Below are 21,179 nucleotides of genomic sequence, written 5' to 3' on the forward strand. Positions count from 1 at the left end.
GAGAGAGAGAGAGAAGTGAAAACCTGCTTCCTGAATTGAAGTAATGACTGTCAAATGCAAACTACTTGCAACTCTTCCAACCTGAGCAGAACATTAAAATCATCCTGCAGCAGCTACTTTCTCATTTCCCTTTTTTTTAACACTGATTTTTTCCAGGTGACCAATCAGAAATGTTTTTCTGCTTCACTGCGTTCGGATGGAGGAAGAAAAATATATAAAAGTCTGTCTTTGATATTCTGTCTGTTATTACTGACTGAACTGACGTTTTGCTTCGGCTGCACTTCTGTGGATCAAACTAATGTATTTAATCCTCCTGTTGTCCTCAAGTCAAGGAAGGAAGGAAGAAGGAAGGGAAGGAGGGAGGAAGAAGGAAAGGAGGGAGGAAGAAGAAGAAGGAAAGGAGGGAGGAAGAAGGAAAAGAGGAAGGGAGGAAGGAAGAAAAGAAGGGAAGGAGGAAAATGAAGGAAAGGAGGGAGGGAGGAAGGAAGGAAGGAAAGTAGGTGGGAGGGAGGGAGGGAGGGAGGGAGGGAGGAGAAAAAAGGAGAGAAGGAAGGAAGGAAATGGATGGAAAGGAAAGAAGGAAGGTAGGAGGGAGGGAGGGAGGGAGGAGGAAAGAAGTACAGAGGAAAGAAGGAGGGAAGAAAGGAAGGAAGGAAGGAGGGGAGGCAGGAAGGTAATGGGAAGGAAAGAAAGAGAGAAGGAAGGAGGAAAGAAGGAAGGAAGGGAGGAAAGAAGGAACAGTCAGACGACAGGAAGGTTAATCTTATTTTGTGCTTTCTTCATCTTGACCTTTTCTTGGTCCAATTTAAAAAAAATACTCACTTCCTGTTACTGTAAATAAACCATCAACAGGAAGGAAAGCATCTTATTGTCTTTCTTCTTCTTCTTTAAAGTCTGAACTAGAATCTGATCCAAGTGAAGAAAGCTCATTAAACTCTGTAGATGTTGTCTGATGTCTCTCTTTGTGCCATCTATCAAACTTTACCACTTTATCTCTCTGTCTCTCTTTCTTCTGCTTTCTCTCATCTTGTCTCCAGATCGGTCTCTAGGCAACCGAACAAAGAGGGGAATCACCACGACTACAGTGTTTGACTGGTGCGGCTCAGCTATTTAAAGCGAGGATGATATAAGACACAGAACATCAAGTATTACTGAAAGACATTAAAGAATACTCCTCACGTTGCAGCAGCTCACACATACATCTTTTATTTTCTTCTTCTCTCCATTCAATATTTCAAATACACCTAGGAAAAAGTATAGTAGCGATGCAGCATATATTTTCTTTTTTTTCTTTTTTTTTGTACTGGGAACCTCAAGGAAGCTCAGTTAGCATTTATTTTATACATGAAGATACTCTATGTCTGTGATGTGAGTTACATACATCATGCAATAAAGTGGTATTCTCCCAGGCGGGGAGTTCCGGTCGTCTGAAATGAGACCAACGCAGAAGTAACTTAGACTGCATTCTATCAAAAGGCCACCAGGGGGCGACCGTCTCTATACAAGTCAATGGAGAATTCACCAACTTCTCACTTGATTTCTAACCTCAGTAAACGTTTTCAAAATGTGTTTATGGTCTCAATCGCTAGTTTAAAGCCTTCTTCAATGCAGTATGATGTTCATTTGGGACATTTTGGCCTCCCTGATTTTATATTTGATGATAAAGCAGGGTATGCATTAGGGCGTGGCTACGTCCTGATTGACAGGTTGATTGACCAATGTCCTTGAGATCCAGCCCTTGTAACCATAGCACCCTCCCCGCTCTGCCCCATGACCCCGCCTCATGCCCATATAAAAAGAATCTGTGGCTTCCGAGCAGCAGTCCACAAACCAATGGGTGACGTCACGGATGTTACGTCCATTTCTTTTATACAGACTATGGTTTCTCCATGTAGATAGTTTTAGTTTGCACCTAACAAGTTTGTTCATGCTGGTTTTTACACATTTTTAGTGCACAAAAAGAAAAAAGTAAAAAGGAGAGCAAGCATCCTGATGGCATGAACAGTTGCTGCTTGACTTTAAAGCTCAAAATCAGACTTGCAGGTTATTACCAAAGGAAAGAATGAGATGTGAAAAACAGGAGAGATCAAGACATTGTCAGCAGGAGAGAGAAACACATTTCAGGAATCAAAACACACCTACAGGAGGCTGATTTACACCAACAGATTTCTCTTAGTGGAAATCTACTTCACACATCACTTTTTTTGTAAAACAAGGACGTCAAAGAGCATAAAACAATTTAACAACACTGTTTAAAATGATGCATCCTGTAAAATATGTGAAGGACGGTTGTGAGGCTGATCTGTACCAGTCTCTCTTAAATCCAACCGACAATCACCAAGCTCTCTGTGTCTCTGATTTTTTTCCAGGTGACCAATCAGAAATGTTTTTCTGCTTCACTGCGTTCGGATGGTGGAAGAAAAATATGTAAGTCTGTCTTTGATATTCTGTCTGTTATTACTGACTGAACCCACGTTTTGCTTCGGCTGCACTTCTGTGAATTTTCTACGAGGATCAAACTAATGTATTTAATCCTCCTGTTGTCCTCGAGTCAAGGAAGGAGGAAAGGAGGGAGGAAGCAGGAAGAAAAGGAAGGAGGAAGGAAAGGAGGGAGGAACAAGGAAGAAAAGGAAGGAAGGAAGAAGGAAGGAAGGAAAGGAGGGAGGAAGAAGGAATAGAGGGAGGGAGGAAGAAGCAAAGGAGGGAGGAAAGGGAAGAAGGAAGGTAGGAGGGAGGGAGGGAGGAAGGAAGGAAATTGCATCTTTTTTCAGTTTTTCTTATTTCTTCACAAACAAAAAAACTAAAACATCAGCCGACCCCCCCCCCCCCCCCCCCCCAGCTAGTAGTATAACTCAGACCCCAACAGTTGTCATAACGATACAATATAAAGGTCTTACCATCTTATAAAGATCTGAGACGCTTATCTGATCTTCATCCACCATGTCAAACTCCTTCCTTGGCACCAAGTCCAGACCGAGGTGTCTGAGAGAGAGATGGGGGGGGGGGGGGGGGGGGGGGGCAATGTGGTAATGTGACTTTCACTGTATATAACCTTCACTCAGACCTTGTATATTATTGCCAATGTGCATACAGTTACACAGACCTACACACACACACACACACACACACAGAGTATATATATATATAGAGTAATTTTAGCTGTGGCCTCCAGGGATATTTGTTCCTGACGATTACTTCCTGTTCAATATCAACAGCCACATTTCTCTCTTTCAGGTCTGTCACCTTGGTCTTAAAGAGACAGTGCAGACATTTCTTAAAACCATTTATTTAAACTGTGTATCTGTGTATGACACCTGACAGAAGGACAGTACGTTTGGTGTATTTACTGGTTGACAAAGATTAAGAGCCAATGGTTTTAAGTGTAAATACTTAAATGAATAATTGTACTAAGTTTCTACTGTTGGTCACTAGTGGACTGTTTAGCTTGTTTTTGTGAGTTATTGAGGCTTAAAATGTTTGTGTTTGCTCAGTTATAGTTTCTGTTATTAGCTGGCTGCATCCACATTATTATCAGTGAGTAAATCCTACATGTGTCCCGAAAACGACCTAAAACATTCAGAACTATCCCTTTAACAATAACAGCTGCAATAGAAATGTGGTAATATTTATGATACTGTGATGATTACTGTTGCCCTGAATACTATTAACTATTGGTAGTACTTCTGCTATAATCATAATAACACTAATTGTCATGTTCATCTTCATCATCCTCTTCATCCTTATGAGCACACACACACACACACACACACACACACACACACACACACACAGTCAGCGTCTCCTCCCCACAGACAGCAGAGCGGAGCAGTAAGTAAGCTGTGATGGAGTCCTGGGCCGCCCACCTTTCATTTCTCCAGCATTAATAACTCAATCTCGAGTCAGCCGGCGATTTCTCTCCATTTCATCTGTTTTCTATCAGTCTCTCAACGAGCTTCCCCTGAGTCTGTTCAAACCACCGGTGTACTGCTTCATGCCTTCATGCCTTCAATCATATTTTTATTTGCCCTGCGTGGGTTTCAGGAGAGTCTGTAGCTTGTTTTCAAACATCAGTACTTCCACATGAAAGATATATATGTTGTTTTTCAGCAAAACATACTTTAGGGTATCAACGATGTATCAATACACAGAAATGTTCTGTGCTGAATTTATTTAACTTTTTTAGGATCAAATCCTCCATTTTTAACATCCGTCGCCTCGAAATTAGGTTTATATATGACTACATTGTTACTCCAATTAACTTGTAATGTAATGTAATCGCTGCCTGGATTATATTACAGGTAATGTTTGAGGTTTTTTTGTTTAATTAATGATGGTTTATATTTATTTGTGTGTGTATGTGTGTATGTCCAGTATGTGTGTGTATTTACAATATGTGTGTGTATCTGTGTGTATAAATCAGGCGGAGAGTTCTGGTCCTCTGAAATGAGGCCAACGCGAATATTAACTTAGAACTGCATTCTATCAAAAGGCCACCAGGGGGCGACCGTCTCTATACAAGTCAATGGAGAATTCACCAACTTCTCACTTGATTTCTAACCTCAGTAAACGTTTTCAAAATGTGTTTATGGTCTCAATCGCTAGTTTAAAGCCTTCTTCAATGCAGTATGATGTTCATTTGGGACATTTTGGCCTCCCTGATTTTATATTTGACGATAAAGCAGGGTATGCATTAGGGCGTGGCTACGTCCTGATTGACAGGTTGATTGACCAATGTCCTTGAGATCCAGCCCTCACAACCATAGCAACCTCCCCGCTCCGCCAATGGCCCCGCCTCATGCCCATATAAGTAGAATCCGTGTTTTTATTTTTCCCAGCATGCACCTGAAATTTTCAAGATGGCGCTGCCTAGATTGGAAACTATTGGCTTCCGAGCAGCAGTCCACAAACCAATGGGTGACGTCACGGATGTTACGTCTATTTCTTTTATACAGTCTATGGTATAAATACAGTATGCGTGTATGTACAGTATGTGTGTATCTGTGTGTATAAATACAGTATATTTGTGCATGTGTGTATGTACAGTATGTGTGTATCCGTGTGTGTGTGTTCTTACTCGTTGCCCCAGTCCAGTCTGACGGTGATGTGTCTCTTGACGTCTCGGCTCTGGTCTTGCGTCAGGTGACCGGACAAGAGCTGCCTCCTCAGATCGATCAGCTCCATCATCACGTGACGGACCTTGTAGAACAGATCCACCTTGTGTTTCTAATGGAGAGAGACAGAGACAGAGACAGAGACAGAGAGAGAGAGAGAGAGAGAGAGAGAGAGAGAGAGAGAGAGAGAGAGAGAGAGAGAGAGACAGAGAGAGAGGTGTTAGGCTCTTCTGTTGATCAGCACACTACATTCATGTTGTTTTAAACGAGGGTACGGTGTCATTTTTTGGCACCACGGAGCCTTTTTTTCTGTGGTGTTTAATTGAAGGAGCCACAGTGTAACACAGTTTAAATGAATGAATTCACTGTTCTACCATCTTACAAACTCTAAGAAGCTGATCTCTGTGTTCTCCAGCATCCCTGTCCGAGCTACGTTGTCTTAAAAAAGAACAAATGTATGGAAACTAATTGCTGATAGCGTCGGTTCATTAGCACAGCAGCTATGACACTAAAACAACAGTCCAGTCTGAGCTGAGCATGAGTAAATTATGGGTTCAATGCAACACTTTGACACAGCTCCAGACTAATGAGAGACTGCCTTTCTATTTGTATGTGTGACGCAGCGTTATCCCCATTCAGCCTCACAGAGACACATGGAGCCTTCGCCAGCTCGTACTGGCCGGCAGGCAGAGAAAAGATCACAGTCTATCACAGAGCTAACACCAACAAACACATTCACACGGTCCACCTGCATTACAAGTGTTTTAAACAAGAGGAACTCCACACAGAGGAGGCTCGGCTGAATAAAATCAAACCTGAGACCTTCTTGCTGTGACTTCTATTATGTTCTTTATCACTGTAGAGAGAGACGAGGATGGCACAGAGTACACCAACATGAATATATAATAATATCTACAACAAAGAAACTGACTGATGTTAGTGATCTCAACTACTACCATCCAATATCTAAACTTCCTTTCATAGAAAATATCCCGGAATCATTGATGCATTTGCTATTACATGACTCACTAAATTTATTACAGCCATAGTCGTCTGGTTTTTGCAGCAAAATAACAAGTCAGTCACATCTGGGAGGTGACTGACTCAGTTCACGGTGGACACAGACTATAATCAGCTTGGTTCCTGGCTTCACCTTATTGTCCTAATCAGTGTCTAATGAACCTTAAAATGGTCTGATGAACTCTCACTGACTCCTCCAGCTCTGAGGTTCATCTTAAAGCTAAGCCAGCATTGATAAGTCGATGCTAGAGGAGACCAAAGCACAGTCTTATCTCTGCCAACTTTGGGGTATTTCCTTAGACTTGCATTAATTTCCTGCAGGCTACCCTTAACCTAACCTTAATCTTTCACCATGACATGACTTTTGTTTCCAATCAACCGGTGTTAAGTCTGATTTGTGTCCCTGAAAGTCCCGTCCTCCTATAGCTTGTTCTATTATTAGAGCTCTGATCTACTCTACAGGCATCAGGGTTCATACACATGCACACACTGCCATTTGAGGTTTTAAGGCTGTAGTGACTACTTTTCCAAAAAGCCTGCTGAGAGACTTAGTAGGCTCTTATCTGTGACACGTCCACAAGATCATACTGAAGTCCAGATGAGGTTTTTACTGCAGTTTATTTGAATGGAAATCAAAAAGGACTGACAAGCAGCTGTTCCACAAACATATAAAAACCCTGATGTGACCCGACTGTAAGAATAAAGTGATGAAAGACGAAAATATCGGAGCTCTACTAACTCCCTTTGTCCAAAACTCCCGCCGCCACCCAAGTGAACAGGTAAAATAAGGAGAAACCACACCCATGTGTCAATCAATGCATGTGATGCAATATGTGTAGCTGAAGCAAATATAAACATAAACCAAACATATTTTGGCTCCTACAAAGGCCTATAGCAAAAAAATACAATATGCACTCCCACACACTGCAAGAGATATATGATTATATTGGTATTTGTATGTTTATATAGAAAGTATACTGCACACACACACACACACTGCAGAGGTCAGGATGCCTGTGAACACCTGATGACACATTCACATCCTGTTATCCTCTATTTTAGATATTTAGACGTCTCCAGTGTACAGAGGACCGCTGTGCTTCTGAGCCGTTATGTAACAGCGGCTGCAGTGGAGGTGGAGCTGTTTTTGGGGGAAACTCAGTTAATAAAAAAGACAATATAAAAAAAAAACCCAGAGAGAGTTCAGTGAATTCAGTGAAAGCAGCTCTCATATCGACCGGCAGCTTTCCCCGCTGTGCTCTTTCCCAGTGCATGCTGGGTCGGTCGTAAGCCCTTCACAAAAAGAGCGTATTGAGATTAGATGGGAGGATAGATAGTTCCACTTCAACAGTCAAGACTCCTTAAACTCCTTAATCTTTAAACACGTTTTCTAACATGGTGGATGCGGATCAGTAGCTTAACGTAGACACCAACAGGCTAAATCCTGGGTTTGATTCTGCCTGTGAAGTTTGTGGAATATTATCATCGTCCTCTTTCTACCTCAAGCCTCCTGATCTACTTTCAACCACAAGTACTGGCAGAGGATGAAAACACATTTTAGGCATTTATATGATGCTTTCAGTTCGGCTGTACTTCGTTTTTTAAGGTTTCATGGTGCTGTCTGCATGTAAGCACCAGGACAAACTCACTATTACACACATTATCTCCTTATACCTGTAAAAGCTGTCATTTTCGGGTTGGCCTGGCAGAACAGCCGAGGAAAAGATAATGGGTTTATGTGTATGACAAAATATTTAAAACATGGAATGATTTTAAAGGTTGGCTCCCTGTTGTAAGACTCATTTCTATAATCGAGCAGTGAGGTAATGCGTCCACAGGGAAGCCCTCTTCACAGCACTAGCATCTATTTCTCAGTGTTTTCTCTCCAGAACCCTCTTGCACCCTCCGATAGTGCTGAGTGCTCATCAGGTCTTTTAGCACTTAGAAATACTACAACTTTTAGCCGAAGAGTGCCACATTTCAAATGGATTTTCGGCGGTTGCTTAGCAACTACAGGAGTCATGCACTGCGGATCCCCTCAGCAGCTGTTTAGCATTTGTTTTTAAGGAGATGCCCAGTGGACACAGAAGCTAATGCTGTTTGATACACACTTTGATTCAGAGTCCATATTAAAATTCTGCATGAACATGTAATCATTAATGATGCAGGAAGAGCTTTCAGAGCTTTTAAACATCATCTAAAGGGCAGAGAAAGTACGCTTTAATTCTGTTTAGGTTCGCCTGTTGTTCAGCACACTGGATTCATGTTGTTCAGCTCATGAAGAAGCTGCGTACACTCACATTTTTTGGCATTCACAGGAGAACCAAAAGGCTTTTCTCTGGTAATTTATTCAAGGAACCAGCCCTTAAAAAACCCACAGTGTAACAAAGTTGAGATTAATGGATTCACTGTTCTAGCGACTTACATGCATACAGATGATCGCTGCAGTCTCAATTATCTACAACCTGTTTGTGATCAACTACCGCAGCTTAAAAAAGAAGAAGAAATGTTCACAGCACAGCAGAAACAACAGAAACACACACACACACACAGACACACAGACACACACACACACACACACACACACACACTGACTGAGATGCCACAGAAATTAAAAGTAGCTAAAAGTAAGTAAAGCTTCAAAGATTAATTAACCAAACACCTGCTTTTAATTATCAATCTGACTAATGATCAATTAACTAATCACTTGTGTACTGAAAGTCGGCATCATGCAGGTTATGATGTAACTAATTATCAGAAGAGCTGAGCTGGAAACGGATCTGTTAATTAATGCGAGAATTAATATGAAGTCAAATATCAGTAATTCATTGATCACACAGAGAGACAGAACTACTTGTGTGTAATTTGCAGTTTACACAAAAACATGTTTAGTTCACGCTGAGCTCACTTCACCCTGCTGACATGAAAAACAGAAATCACTCATAACAACAGATACTTATTTTTAATGTGTTTCACTATAAGCTAATTGAACCATATTCTCAGAAGCAGCTTGTATCAGTCTGTGTGCTGCGTTTTTTAAAATGTTAGCTTCATTCATTGTGATTTTAAAAGTTCATAGAGGGCTCCGTGTACCATAAATGCTCTGATACTTTCATTTGGCAGGATACACTCTGTTCCCGAGGGTCCCTCCTTAATCAAAGCGGCGCCGCAGGAGTCAGCAATAAAGCTCCAAGTGCTATAAAGTCCAGAACCCAGCAGACACAGCACTGAGCTACAGGACACACAGCGCTTATTTACAGCAGCAGCAGCAGAGAGGAGCTGCACCCGGAGCAAGGTTCACAAACACATTTACACCAGAGAGCTGCCCGACTCCGGCTGCCTATTGTCAGCCAGCTGAGCCGCGGGGGGAAACTGTGAAGTGTGTGCTTGGCTCATGTTCACCTCCGCCAGAAGAGGAGAGCTGGTGTGTCACTTTGCTTTACAGCACAAACACAAAGGAGGAGATGAAGCATACAGAGAGATGAACCAGAGACAGCAGCGTGATGAAAGCTGATTATATTAATAAAGAGCAAACATCAGTGGGGAGTTTAATGTCAGCAGCCGGACTGTAACAGCAGCTTCAGCAAACCTCAGAGTTTATTTAACTAATCTACTCTCATTATTACAGTAATTTGCTCTTAAATGAACTGAGAGAAGATTCATGTCTTCTATTCTGCTGACGCGGAGCAAACTGAGTGTGTTTTCCTACTTTATCTCAAACTAACTGACGCAGTGTAACGCAGAGATGCAGCAGTGTTAGGTAAATAATGGAGATATGCTCTATGTAGTCTGCTATGTTAACGTCCGTGTAAAGTAAGAATAAATGTGTGTTCTGAGTTTGACATACCACAGAAAAGTGTGTTGTTAACCACCCTGCCAAATTTGAATGATTAAAAAAAATCACCAAATATATGAAATTATGCTTCAAAATTGTGTAAAAATCAGCCTCTTTCTCTGCTCCTAAACGCTGAAGCCCCGCCCCCTACCACAGATAGAGAGAGGTGTGGATGGTGGGGTCGGTTGGGAGTAGTTTTTAAACTCCTACCAGGTTTGGTGAAGTTACAGAAATCACAAATTACCATAATCATAAACAACCTTTGATGTATCTGACGTCTGATCATACTGAATGACTGCTGCCATGAAATGTGGTTCAGATTCTGGCGCAGATGTTTTTTTTCTATATCACTATTTATATTTGAGCTACTGTAGCAATGAATTTTCCTCACTGTGGGATCAATACATTTATCTTTATATTTATCTTTATGTAGGAAACCACCAAAGTATCCATGTTCATCACTGACTGTGGACGCAGTCGTGATGCTGGTCCGATGTCGTGCTTAAAGAATAAAATACAAACTGTTGGAGCTTTTAAGGCCTGATTATTTTGTTGGTTGGTCTCTGATGGGTCGTAGCGTGTGCCGTCACACCTGCAACTTATTTTCAGAGCACGAATCAGAAGCGTGATGACTGTGTTTGAGGCAGCAGGCGGTGGAAGCATCGCAGCCATGTGCCATCTGTGATTTTCAGAGACCAAAAACAGCTTTAAAAGCAGAGCAGTTTCGATTTATTCGGGACATCTGGCCGTCACAGTCAGTAGGTGGATGTGCTTTGACCTTTGACCCTCTTCTGAGTGGATGGACTGGACTCAGAGCAGGTGTACCAGGTGGCTCGCCAGGAGGGAACCAGAGGTCTTTCTCGTTCTGCGTCACTGCCAACACGTGTGATCCAGAATACATCAGGAGCGTTTCACACCAACCAGCAGCAGGTGGACAGTCATGAACCAAGCGAAAAGCAACTGTCATTTTTGCTGCAAGACTGTTAATATGTTTTTACATTTCTTCAGGTGAGAAAGTAACGATTTGGATTCCCAATATGTCGTCAGTTTATCCAAATAACACCTACTGGGAAGTTTGCTCCAACGTTTTCGGAAATGTAAGAAACTTCTGGCCAGATGAGACTAGCTGGTCATCTATTGTTTGATGTCTCTGCAGCATTGAGATATATGATAAATCTCTTTTGGAGGATAAATGTTGGTCTCAAAGATGAAATCCAACAGTTGCAGCCACATTATAGTTGAATGTAAAGTGAAGCTTCATGTTTTTACTGGATAGAACAACAGTGCTGCCTCTGTGGATCTACATGTACAGATCTTACACATTTATATGAATGTATTAAGTGAACAGTTCAGTCTGCAATCTTATATTTAATGATCTATTCTAGTATTCTATTTCTCTCTTTTATTAGTGTGGGGGGTGGGGGGTTGATTGTATGTTTTAATATTTCTCATATTGCATGTTTTCCTGTTTTATGCAAAGCACATTGAGTTGCCATTGTGTATGAAATGTGCTATATAAATAAAACTGCCTTGCCTATATTGAACTATTATTTACATTTTTATTCTAAATCCATTACAGACTGTCTGTCATAATTTACTGCAGAAATAAGTGTTAATGGAGCTTTGAGTTGAGATTATTTTGTCACAGATCAGTCAAGTGTTGAAGCTGAGCTGCTGTTCCAGCTGCAGAATAACCGTAAACTGCTTCCTCTCGTCCAACTCATAAAGTCTGATCTATGCGTACTTGGTATTGAGAAATTCTCCTACAGTCTCCTCTCCACCTGTCACTGGTAATCAAAACACTTCCACCCACACCGCAGATAGAGATACGCTGTATGATGCTTTGAAATGAAGCTGCCTAATTTGTCTGTGTTTGTGAGCAGATCCAGTCTCACAGGTATGAGTGAGCACAGAAGGGTTTTTTTTTCTTCAGCTGCAGAGTGGAAATCTCTTTTGTGTTGACTATTTGTGTATTTAGACTCCCTCCCACCTCTCTCCCTCCTTCCTTCCCTCCCTCCTCTGCCTCTTTCCCCGGCTGAAGTGAGTAATCACACCTTCACATCCAGCAGGAACGAACACACAGACACACAGACACACACACACACACAAACACACCGTTTAACACATCTTTACCACTTCAGCACTATAAACACCAGCCGAGACAATCTAGGATAATGACGCCGTTTGTAGAATCGATTCAGTTTCATTGGACCTGATATCAGCTAAACAACCGAAAGCAACAGTAAAGGCCCATTTATGCTCAACGGACATACGAACATGTATACGTCCGTTTCAAACGATGTTACCGTCACTGCTCACATACTTCCATGCCTCGTTTACGTTGGCATGGATGTTAACCAATACATCCACCAGGGGGCAGCACCGAGTCAAAAGCAAACATGGCGACTGTGGAGGAGATATTGATAATGTTCCTTTTGCATGTTTGACTCCTTTGCACTAGACCTACGTATCGAGTAGTGACAGCAACACTGCCCCCCCGTGGTTTCCGGTGGTACTGCTCCGTTTGGTCCGTATCAGTAAGCTTTATGGAAACGTGCAGAAATACGGACGAAATGAACGCAGAGCATGGACAGAAGGCTCCGTCTGTATCTGTATCCGTATCTAACGTTGAGCATAAATGAGCCTTAACCCATACACAACATTTCAGTGCTGCTTCTTCTTCGCCACACAGTGTGACACAGAGCATCAAATTGTCATATTTAGCCTCACAAGGCAGCGTCCAGCACTCAAACAGTTAGTTGCCTCTTTATTGCTGCTCTGGCCTTTTGCTTTTTAGAGTTACAGATAATATGAAGATCTTAATCACTCTGCCTGACAGCCAACAAACTAAAGAGACCCACCGTAACGCCCCACACCCCATTAACAAACACCCTCACATCTCCCAGCAGAACATAAAGCTACATCAGTGATGTTTGGAGTGGAGGGTCAGGCTCAGTCTCCAGAGGCTAACAGACTGTCACTGCTTGGCATTAATATATAATAGGATTTTATTCTGCCTGACAGCTCTAATATCTAATGGGACATTTATGACACCTCTGTTCCATTAGCTGCATCCAGCTCCATTTTCACACCTGACAAATGAGAAAAGCAAAGCGTGAGGATTGCTCGGTTTCACTGGGGTTTTCTAAAACGTCTGGTTGTGTAACAGACGAGGTGAGAATGTAGAATTAAAATATTAAAATCATTTAATATTTCAAAAGGATCCAATTTAAGTTTAATGAACAGATTCTTTATGAATAGTTTGTTTTGACATTAAGCGATTAATCATTTGATAAGATGATATTTTACAGAAAATAGTGAAACAATGACCATAAAACCTACTTTATGACATCAGCTGGGAGAATAGAAACAACACTTAAGATGTGACGATACATTTTTGTATTTGATTAATTTAGGCTCACAATGTTTAACCCTCCTGTTGTCCTCAGGTTGAATTTGACCCATTTAAAAAAAGTGTTTATATCAGAAATGTGGATTTATTCTGTCTGATGACCTGAGAATCACAGGGATGGTTCCATACTACATTCTTATTTTACAAGTATAATCATCACTACTTTCATTGAATTGCGTGATAAATTGTACTTTATTATAAACAGTGAAACCAGAGCAGGTTCATGTGTGTTTATGTGCTGCATTAAAAACAGTGTCCTGACCATAGACTGTATAAAAGAAATGGACGTAACATCCGTGACGTCACCCATTGGTTTGTGGACTGCTGCTCGGAAGCCAATAGTTTCGAATCTAGGCAGCGCCATCTTGAAAATTTCAGGTGCATGCTGGGAAAAATAAAAACATGGATTCTACTTATATGGGCATGAGGCGGAGCCATGGGTGGAGCGGGGAGGTTGCGAGGTCTGGATCTTGCGATTGAGACCATAAACACATTTTGAAAACGTTTACTGAGGTTAGAAATCAAGTGAGAAGTTGGTGAATTCTCCATTGACTTGTATAGAGACGGTCGCCCCCTGGTGGCCTTTTGCTAGAATACAGCTCTAAGTTACTTCCACGTTGGCTTCATATCAGAGGACCAGAACTCCCCGCCTGATCCTGAATAAACTTTATACCATATACCATATAACATATACCAGTTTGTGATAATCCATAAACATATTTTCCCCTAATCTTAAATTTAGTTAAAATAATTCATAATTTGTGCTTTTTTTAAACTCAAAAGTTAAAGTTAAAAGTATAATTTCATTTGATTTGGGCCTATTCACCTTAATTTCCCAAAATTGGGGTGATCGTTTATACTTCATAAACAGTCAAAATTGACCTGTGAGGACAAAGCTTGCATGTTTGATGGGAGGACAACAGGAAGGTTTGCTGTAGCTCTGAATAACAAACAGCAAATTACCTCTCAGTGTGTGTAAGTCTCATATTTACAAAAATAATCAAATCAAAATTCCAACCAGCCAAAAATCAGATTGTGAACTGCTTATGGATCAGAAAGTGACCTGGAAGATGAACTGTTGCTCTCTGTTTGTTGGATTATAGTTAGAACCACAATGAAACTTAAACAGCCAGCAGTGAGTAATCAGACTACATCTCTATTTAGTGAATGACTTTTAAACAGAGTCCTCGCTATCATGACTCAACCTCAGTCATCTTTTTAGAGAACCGTGTCGACTCCAACGCATCCACACAGATGTTCTCAGGATGTTAACTCACTCTCACAAGCTGGATTGCACATTTTAATCCAGTAATCTGTAATCTGTAACTCATTACTTTGGGGGAAGGTACCAGTTTGAGGTCTTCCTATAATGGGATGTGAATCAGTCTGGCATCTCTCAAATCAGAGGGGACGTTCACAACACCTCTGATCCATTAGCAAACGTCCTGCTTCATTTTCACGCCTGTCACATCGGCTGCTGCGGTACTGGAAACAACATCGCTGAGGCAAATCAGCAGGGAGCGAAAACAAAGAGCTTCTGTTTTCCTTTTCTGTCTCCACTGCTCAACTATTATTATAACGCTCTCCTACTGCTGCTGTCTTTTATGTAAAATACATCTTTCAGCCAAAATCATGAGCCTGCAGCAGAGAGAAGAGATCCACCTGTAATAAATAAGACACTGAGCTTCAGGTTGCTGCGACAGGAAGTGACCTCATCAATGACTTTTTTTTAGCCCCAGATTAAGATGTGTTAAGGTATTGAAGTTTGTAAATGATGGCATATGGTTGTTGAATTTATAATAAAGATGATTTTTTAAAATCTTCCTGTCGTCCTCCCGGATCAAATTGACCCCGTCTGTTTTGACTGTTCCTTCTTTCTTTCCTTCCTTCCTTTCTTTCTTCCTTCCTTCCATCTGTCCTTCCTTCCTTCTTTCCTCCCTCCCTCCTACCTTCCTACTTTCCTTCTTTCCTCTGTCCTTCCTTCCTCTTTCCCTTCCTTCCTTCCTTCCTTCCTCCCTCCCTCCCTCCTACCTTCCTCCCTTCCTTCTTTCCTCTGTCCTTCTTTCCTTCCTTCCTCTTTCCCTTCCTTCCTGCCTCCCTCCTCACTTCTTTCCTCCCTCCCTCCTACCTTCCTCCCTTCCTTCTTTCCTCTGTCCTTCTTTTCTACCTTCCTCTTTCCCTTCCTTCCTCCCTCCCTCCTTTCCTCCCTCCCTTCCTTCCTTCTTTCCTTCCTCCCTTCCTTCTTCCCTCCCTACTTTCCTTCCGTCTGTCCTTCCTTCCTTCCTTCCTTTCCTTCTTTTCTCCCTCCCTCCTACCTTCCTTCTTTCCTCTGTCCTTCTTTTCTCCTTTCCTCCCTCCCTTCCTTCCTTCCTTCTACTTCTGTTCCATCCTTCCTCCCTCCCTCCCTTCCTTCCTTCTCCCTCCCTTCGTTCCTTCTTCCTCCCTTCCTTCCTTGACTCGAGGACAACAGGAGGGTTAATGAAACACTTTAGCTTCAACCAGATAAAACTGGACTTGTGTGTCATGCGAGACTTTTTTCAACTTCATCTTCTTCAGTGATGCAAAGTTGAGATTATTGGGTTATTATTGTTTCTGAATGGGTCCAAGCTGCACAAACATCAGATGGTCTGTTATTTCATATGCAAACATGTAAATAGAAATAGAGATGAAGGTGTCAGACTGCCCACACTGACTTTTTTTAATGAATGCCTCTTTGCCATTTTCTCTGGGACTGTATGGGAACATTGGCACGTCCTCGTCTACACATTAATCTGTAGGTGGAAATATTCAGTGGCTGACTCTGGCACAGCTCCTGTTATGACTAAAGTACATCGCAGGGCAACATCCACTAAATAAATTAAATGTGCTCCATCCAAATATAAAAAATAAAAAAAACACACTGAGCTTCTGTGCAAAGACACAAGCCAGTCCAAGCTGTCAGAGAGTTTGGTAAAGGCAACGCTTCTCTTTCTGGCAGGAGTTTGGACCCATGCAGAGTGCAATATGTATGCTGTGTGTGTGTGTGTGTGTGTGTGTGTGTGTCTGTCTGTCTGTCTGTCTGTCTGTCTGTGCATGCATGCATATAGGTGTTATGCCTGTGCTTGTTCGCCTTCCTAAATCCTCCCATGACCTTTTATGAACCCTGCCTGGTGACATGCAAGGCCTGCCTACACACACACACACACACACACACACACAGACAGACACACACACACACACACACACATACACACACACACACATACACACACACACAGACAGAGGAGTGCCAGTAGCAGGATGTGATAGCAGGGATGCCAGCCTGCCTCATGCTGTGTTCGGTTGAAGAGGAGGACGGAGGACGGACAGTCTCCTCTCTGACTGTTAGACACTCTCACCACCTGCTACGAGTGACCGAAGGAAAGTGAAAAAGTCCGCAGAATGAAGTGTGTCCAGATTTATTTGGATCCACAGAACATGAACATGACATATGAACTATATCTGCTGATGTAACATTTTAATCTTAACACCCACATCTGAGTTTTCAGGTCATTGGCTCATTTTTTCAGTTTTCTGTTGACTCCCAACTGACCCTAGCCTTCAGCGAGGGAGGGGCGGGAGTGGACCCTCTCACCGCCAGACCCAAGCTTAAGGTTATTATTTATCTCACTGCAGACTGTGGCTGTTGGCTGTTCTTACTAATTAGGCGCCTGACTTAAATGTGCATGCTTGTTATTTTGAGTGTGAACACATTAATTTATATGATTCACTTTTAAACGTAGAAGTAAAGAATAAAAAAAGGTGGAAGTAAAGCAGAAGTAAAAAATTGGTAATATGGAGTAAAGTGGCTGCTTTAGTGAGGACAGAGGGGAGAGGAGCCTCAGGTTTTGGAAGGACGATAAAGACATTGTATGGAAGGGTTAGGGTTAACAATGCAGAGATAAACACTTTGGAAGGACAAGCTTTCCTTACAGCAGTCTTTGAGAGAGGGCAGAGGTGATGACGTCCTGAAGGAAAATGCCTGTTTACTCACTGTTATTGTGTTATTGGAGTGCTAAAAGACTAAAAAAAAAAAGCTTGAGATGCCAGCTTCAAACCAAATATGATAATCAGGTCAGAAACAAGGGCAACTTCAGAGGGCTAAAAGCTCACTAATGGCTCCATTATCACAGATTGAAATATAAAAAAAATATTAGTGAAATGGTCCATTTAACAAACAAGTCTCCCAAATGAAATGACATCATTTCTAACAGCGTGAAGCAGTGTTTCCTGATCTGATGCTCTGATCAGCAGGAAGTTCTCATTGTTTTTCCTGTTTTTTCCTGATGATCTACTTGGTTAAGGTCGGGGTGACATTGTGGTTTAGGTAAAAAATAAATCCCCAAAACAGCTTCATTAAGGAGTGCTACATTGTCAGTAACATTAAACTCTATGAAAAGATGAGGATGAAACTGAAGGACGGTGATGGATAATATTAGAAATATACTTAAATTGCTTTTCCTGAGAATCCAGTTAACCCTCGTGTCGTCCTCCTGGGTCAAATTGACCCCGTCTAATTCTTCTTTCCTCCCTTCCTTCCTTCCGTCTGTACTTCCTCCATCCCCCTTTCTTTCCTTCCCTCCTTCCTCCCTTCTTTCCTTTCCTCCCTCTTTTCCTTCCTTCCCTCCTTTCCTTCCTTATTCCTTCCTCCCTTCCTTCTTTCCTCCCTCCCTCCTTCTCTCTTTCTTTCCTCTGTCCTTCTATCCTACCTTCCTTCCTTCCTTCTTTCCTTTCTTCTGTCCTTCTATCCTGCCTTCCTTCCTTCTTTCCTTTCCTCCCTTCTTCCTTCCCTCCTCCCTCCTTTCCTGCCTTCTTCCTTCTTTCCTTTCCTCCCTTCCTTCCTTCCTTCCTTCCTTCATTGACTGGAGGACAACAGGAGGGTTAATGAACTCTGGTAAAAGTTAAATATCCATATTATTACCCCTCAATATAATGACAGAAGTGAGGTCGTTAATCAAGAATTGCGAGAAACACGTTATATGTTAAATATTATGTGACACAGCAGTAAAAGTAGACAGTAAGTAGTCTTAAGCTTCTACAACAAACATAACTGAGAAACATAGAGGAAGCTTTCCACTGATGCAATAAAAAAATAAAATAAAACACAGCTACTGTAAGCCAACAACGGCCCCGTCGCCATGGCAACGGTGTGACTCACCATGGCAAATATATGACAGTGCACTTATTGGAGCCTATAGATCGCGGACAGTCGCAGACATACATGTTAACTGCACACACAGCTCAGATCTGCAGCTGTGGACAGAAACACACACTTTGACTCTCTGTGGCTGAAACTCACACAAACACCTGAATGACAGAAGCTTCTCTTCCACAACACTGTTTGCCCAAAACACAGGAGACGACTGGAGCTACTTACAGGTGGGATAAGATGATGCTGATAAATCCACTCGTTCCTCTCCTCGCCTTCTCTTTCTGTTTCTGTTTCTCTGCTCCTAGCGAGTCTGGCGAGCCGTTTAACAGCGATCCGACCCGGCAGACGAGAAGAAAATCATAGCCTGTCACAAGACTTTAGATCCACTCACAATGTACTGTAGCTACACTTCCTCCCTCTCTCTCTCTCTCTCTCTCTCTCTCTCCCTCTCTCTCTCTCTCTCTCTCTCTCTCTCTCTCTCTCTCTCTCTCTCTCTCTCTCTCTCTCTGCCTGTGTGTCTATGTGTGTGCGTACCTTCTGCCTTATTCTGGCTTTATCTGTCATCCTCTGACCCGCTACTAGTCTCCATCTTTCTCATCTTTCTTTACCTCTTCCCCCCTCCATCCTTCCCCTCTCTCTCTCTCTCTCTCTCTCTCCCTCTCTCTCTCTCTCTCAGCCACCCACGGGCCAGTCTGCAGCAGTAAGCTCCTCTCTACTTTTGCAATGTTTGGAGAGAGAGAGTGCACAGAGCTGAGAGTAGATACAGCGAGGTGTGTACTCTAAACATGGTGATATATATACGGTGCATTTGATGATGAAGACGTGTGACAGCAGAGCTTATATCCTGAGGCCGTTACCAACAGAGAGCCCTGGAAGGAAACGCGTGATGTGAAACACAGACAGAGAGAAGATGTCACCTCCTGCTTTTCCTCTGGGCCAACAGCAACACCTTTGTTTCCACCTTGTTAATTTTAGAAACTGCCCACTTGGACCAACTATAGGAAGACGGACAGAGGCAGAACAGAGCGCTGTTACGCATCAAAAATCACAATTCTGCTCAGAATCGGATCATTTATGGCTCAGATGAAGAAAGTTACAGTCAGACAAAGATATGAGTGGACAGATATAGACCAACGTTTGGTTGCTACTGTAAGAATCTGATGGTTGACTGTACAATGCACTCTAGAGCATTTTCTAATATACATATTTCCAAAACTGTTGCTAATCAAAGTTACTAATCAAATCTAATCAAATCTAATCAAACTAATGACATGTTTTTATGACGCTGTGGTCAGTATCTGATTAGGTTTAGGTACAAAATCCATGTGATTATAGTTGGGGAGAGATGGTTTGGGTTGGGGCTGAATGATTTTGTAAAAAATATCTAATTGTGATTATTTTGACTGACATTGCAATTGCGATATGATTTATGATGTGAGAGGAAATGATCAAATTTACACCGTGGATGTCTCTGCAGCACAATACATTTAAAAAGTTTCACCTTACTGTGATTTGAACATTGCAGGCGGCCATAATGCGGTTTCCATATATTTTTGGTTAATTATTCAGACCTACTTTAAGTTACAACTATCACTTTAAATTGGGTGCGGGTAACAGTTACAGCTTCGTTAAACTAAGGCAACCTTCGTCGTCATGGTGACAGTAAACACAACGTTAAAAATAAACTCAATCATGGTTAGAAACAGGAAGCAGAAAGCAATCTACAGCAGTTAAGTCCACTTTCCACCATCTTTCCACCCAACGTGCCACCACCGAACAAGGATATCTGTCACCTTACTGTATATAGACGTCATTTGAACTACGGCCACTAGATGGCGTCTGCCACTCAAACGTAACTATAGGTTGATGTTTGGTGGCTGAATTTATGACCTATACTGTCGTCTTTTCTTAGGAGAGGCTAAAATTCTGGTTAGCTACCAAAGCTAGCAGGCAACAAGTAATTTAACATCTATTTTTGAGAATAGCTTTCAGAGAGTAGACCTGTTATTAATCCCTTCCTCAAAAAACCCTCTATAATAAGGTTGATGATGATGATGATGATGATGATGATGATGATGGGAGGTTTCCTGTTTTCAACCAGTGTTTTCTATACTTCAGGACAGGAAGTCTTTTCTCCCCTCAGTTTATCTCACAGAGCAGACGTACAGCGTGAAAGACGTGTGTGTCAAAGGCCAAAGCCAGAGATGGCATTTTAACACCGGGCTGCTAGCTCTACTACACAGAGCTGTCAGTCAAACTATACAGCAAATGACAACACGGGCCTGCAGGCAAGGAGACGGATCAGATGTTGTTTACTGCATATATACAGTAAGACTCAGAATCTGTCTGAGCCCCCAGGAAATGTTGACTTTGAGTCTGTCACAGTGCTTTTCATATATATAGAAATGTGCTCCTGGGGCTCCCCGATAGCCTACAGGCCATAAATCCACAACGTCTGTGGTTTGAATCCAGCTGTGGATCCTTGTTGCATCACTCTCTCCCCCCACTGTCCCTGTAATAAAGTCATAAAATACCCCCAGAAAAATATGTAACAAAGATATTTATTCTTTATGTTTTTTACTTAATAATTAAACACAATAACATTAATTGCCTTTTTATTATAACCTTGTT

General features: G+C 41.9%; 1 protein-coding gene across 1 annotated transcript in view; it reads right to left on the bottom strand.

Moving 5' to 3' along the window:
* LOC128355403 (dedicator of cytokinesis protein 3-like) overlaps positions 1-21,179 on the bottom strand; it is a 268,462-nt gene that overhangs the window by 156,604 nt on the left and 90,679 nt on the right. The window contains exons 6-7 of the mRNA XM_053315642.1: positions 5,075-5,223; positions 2,898-2,982 (exon numbers count right to left, since the gene is read on the bottom strand). Of these exons, the coding sequence (XP_053171617.1) occupies positions 2,898-2,982; positions 5,075-5,223 (234 nt within the window). The remainder of the gene's footprint in view (positions 1-2,897; positions 2,983-5,074; positions 5,224-21,179) is intronic.

This window comes from Scomber japonicus, chromosome 3 (assembly GCF_027409825.1).
Source record: "Scomber japonicus isolate fScoJap1 chromosome 3, fScoJap1.pri, whole genome shotgun sequence".
Taxonomy (NCBI): Eukaryota; Metazoa; Chordata; class Actinopteri; order Scombriformes; family Scombridae; genus Scomber; species Scomber japonicus.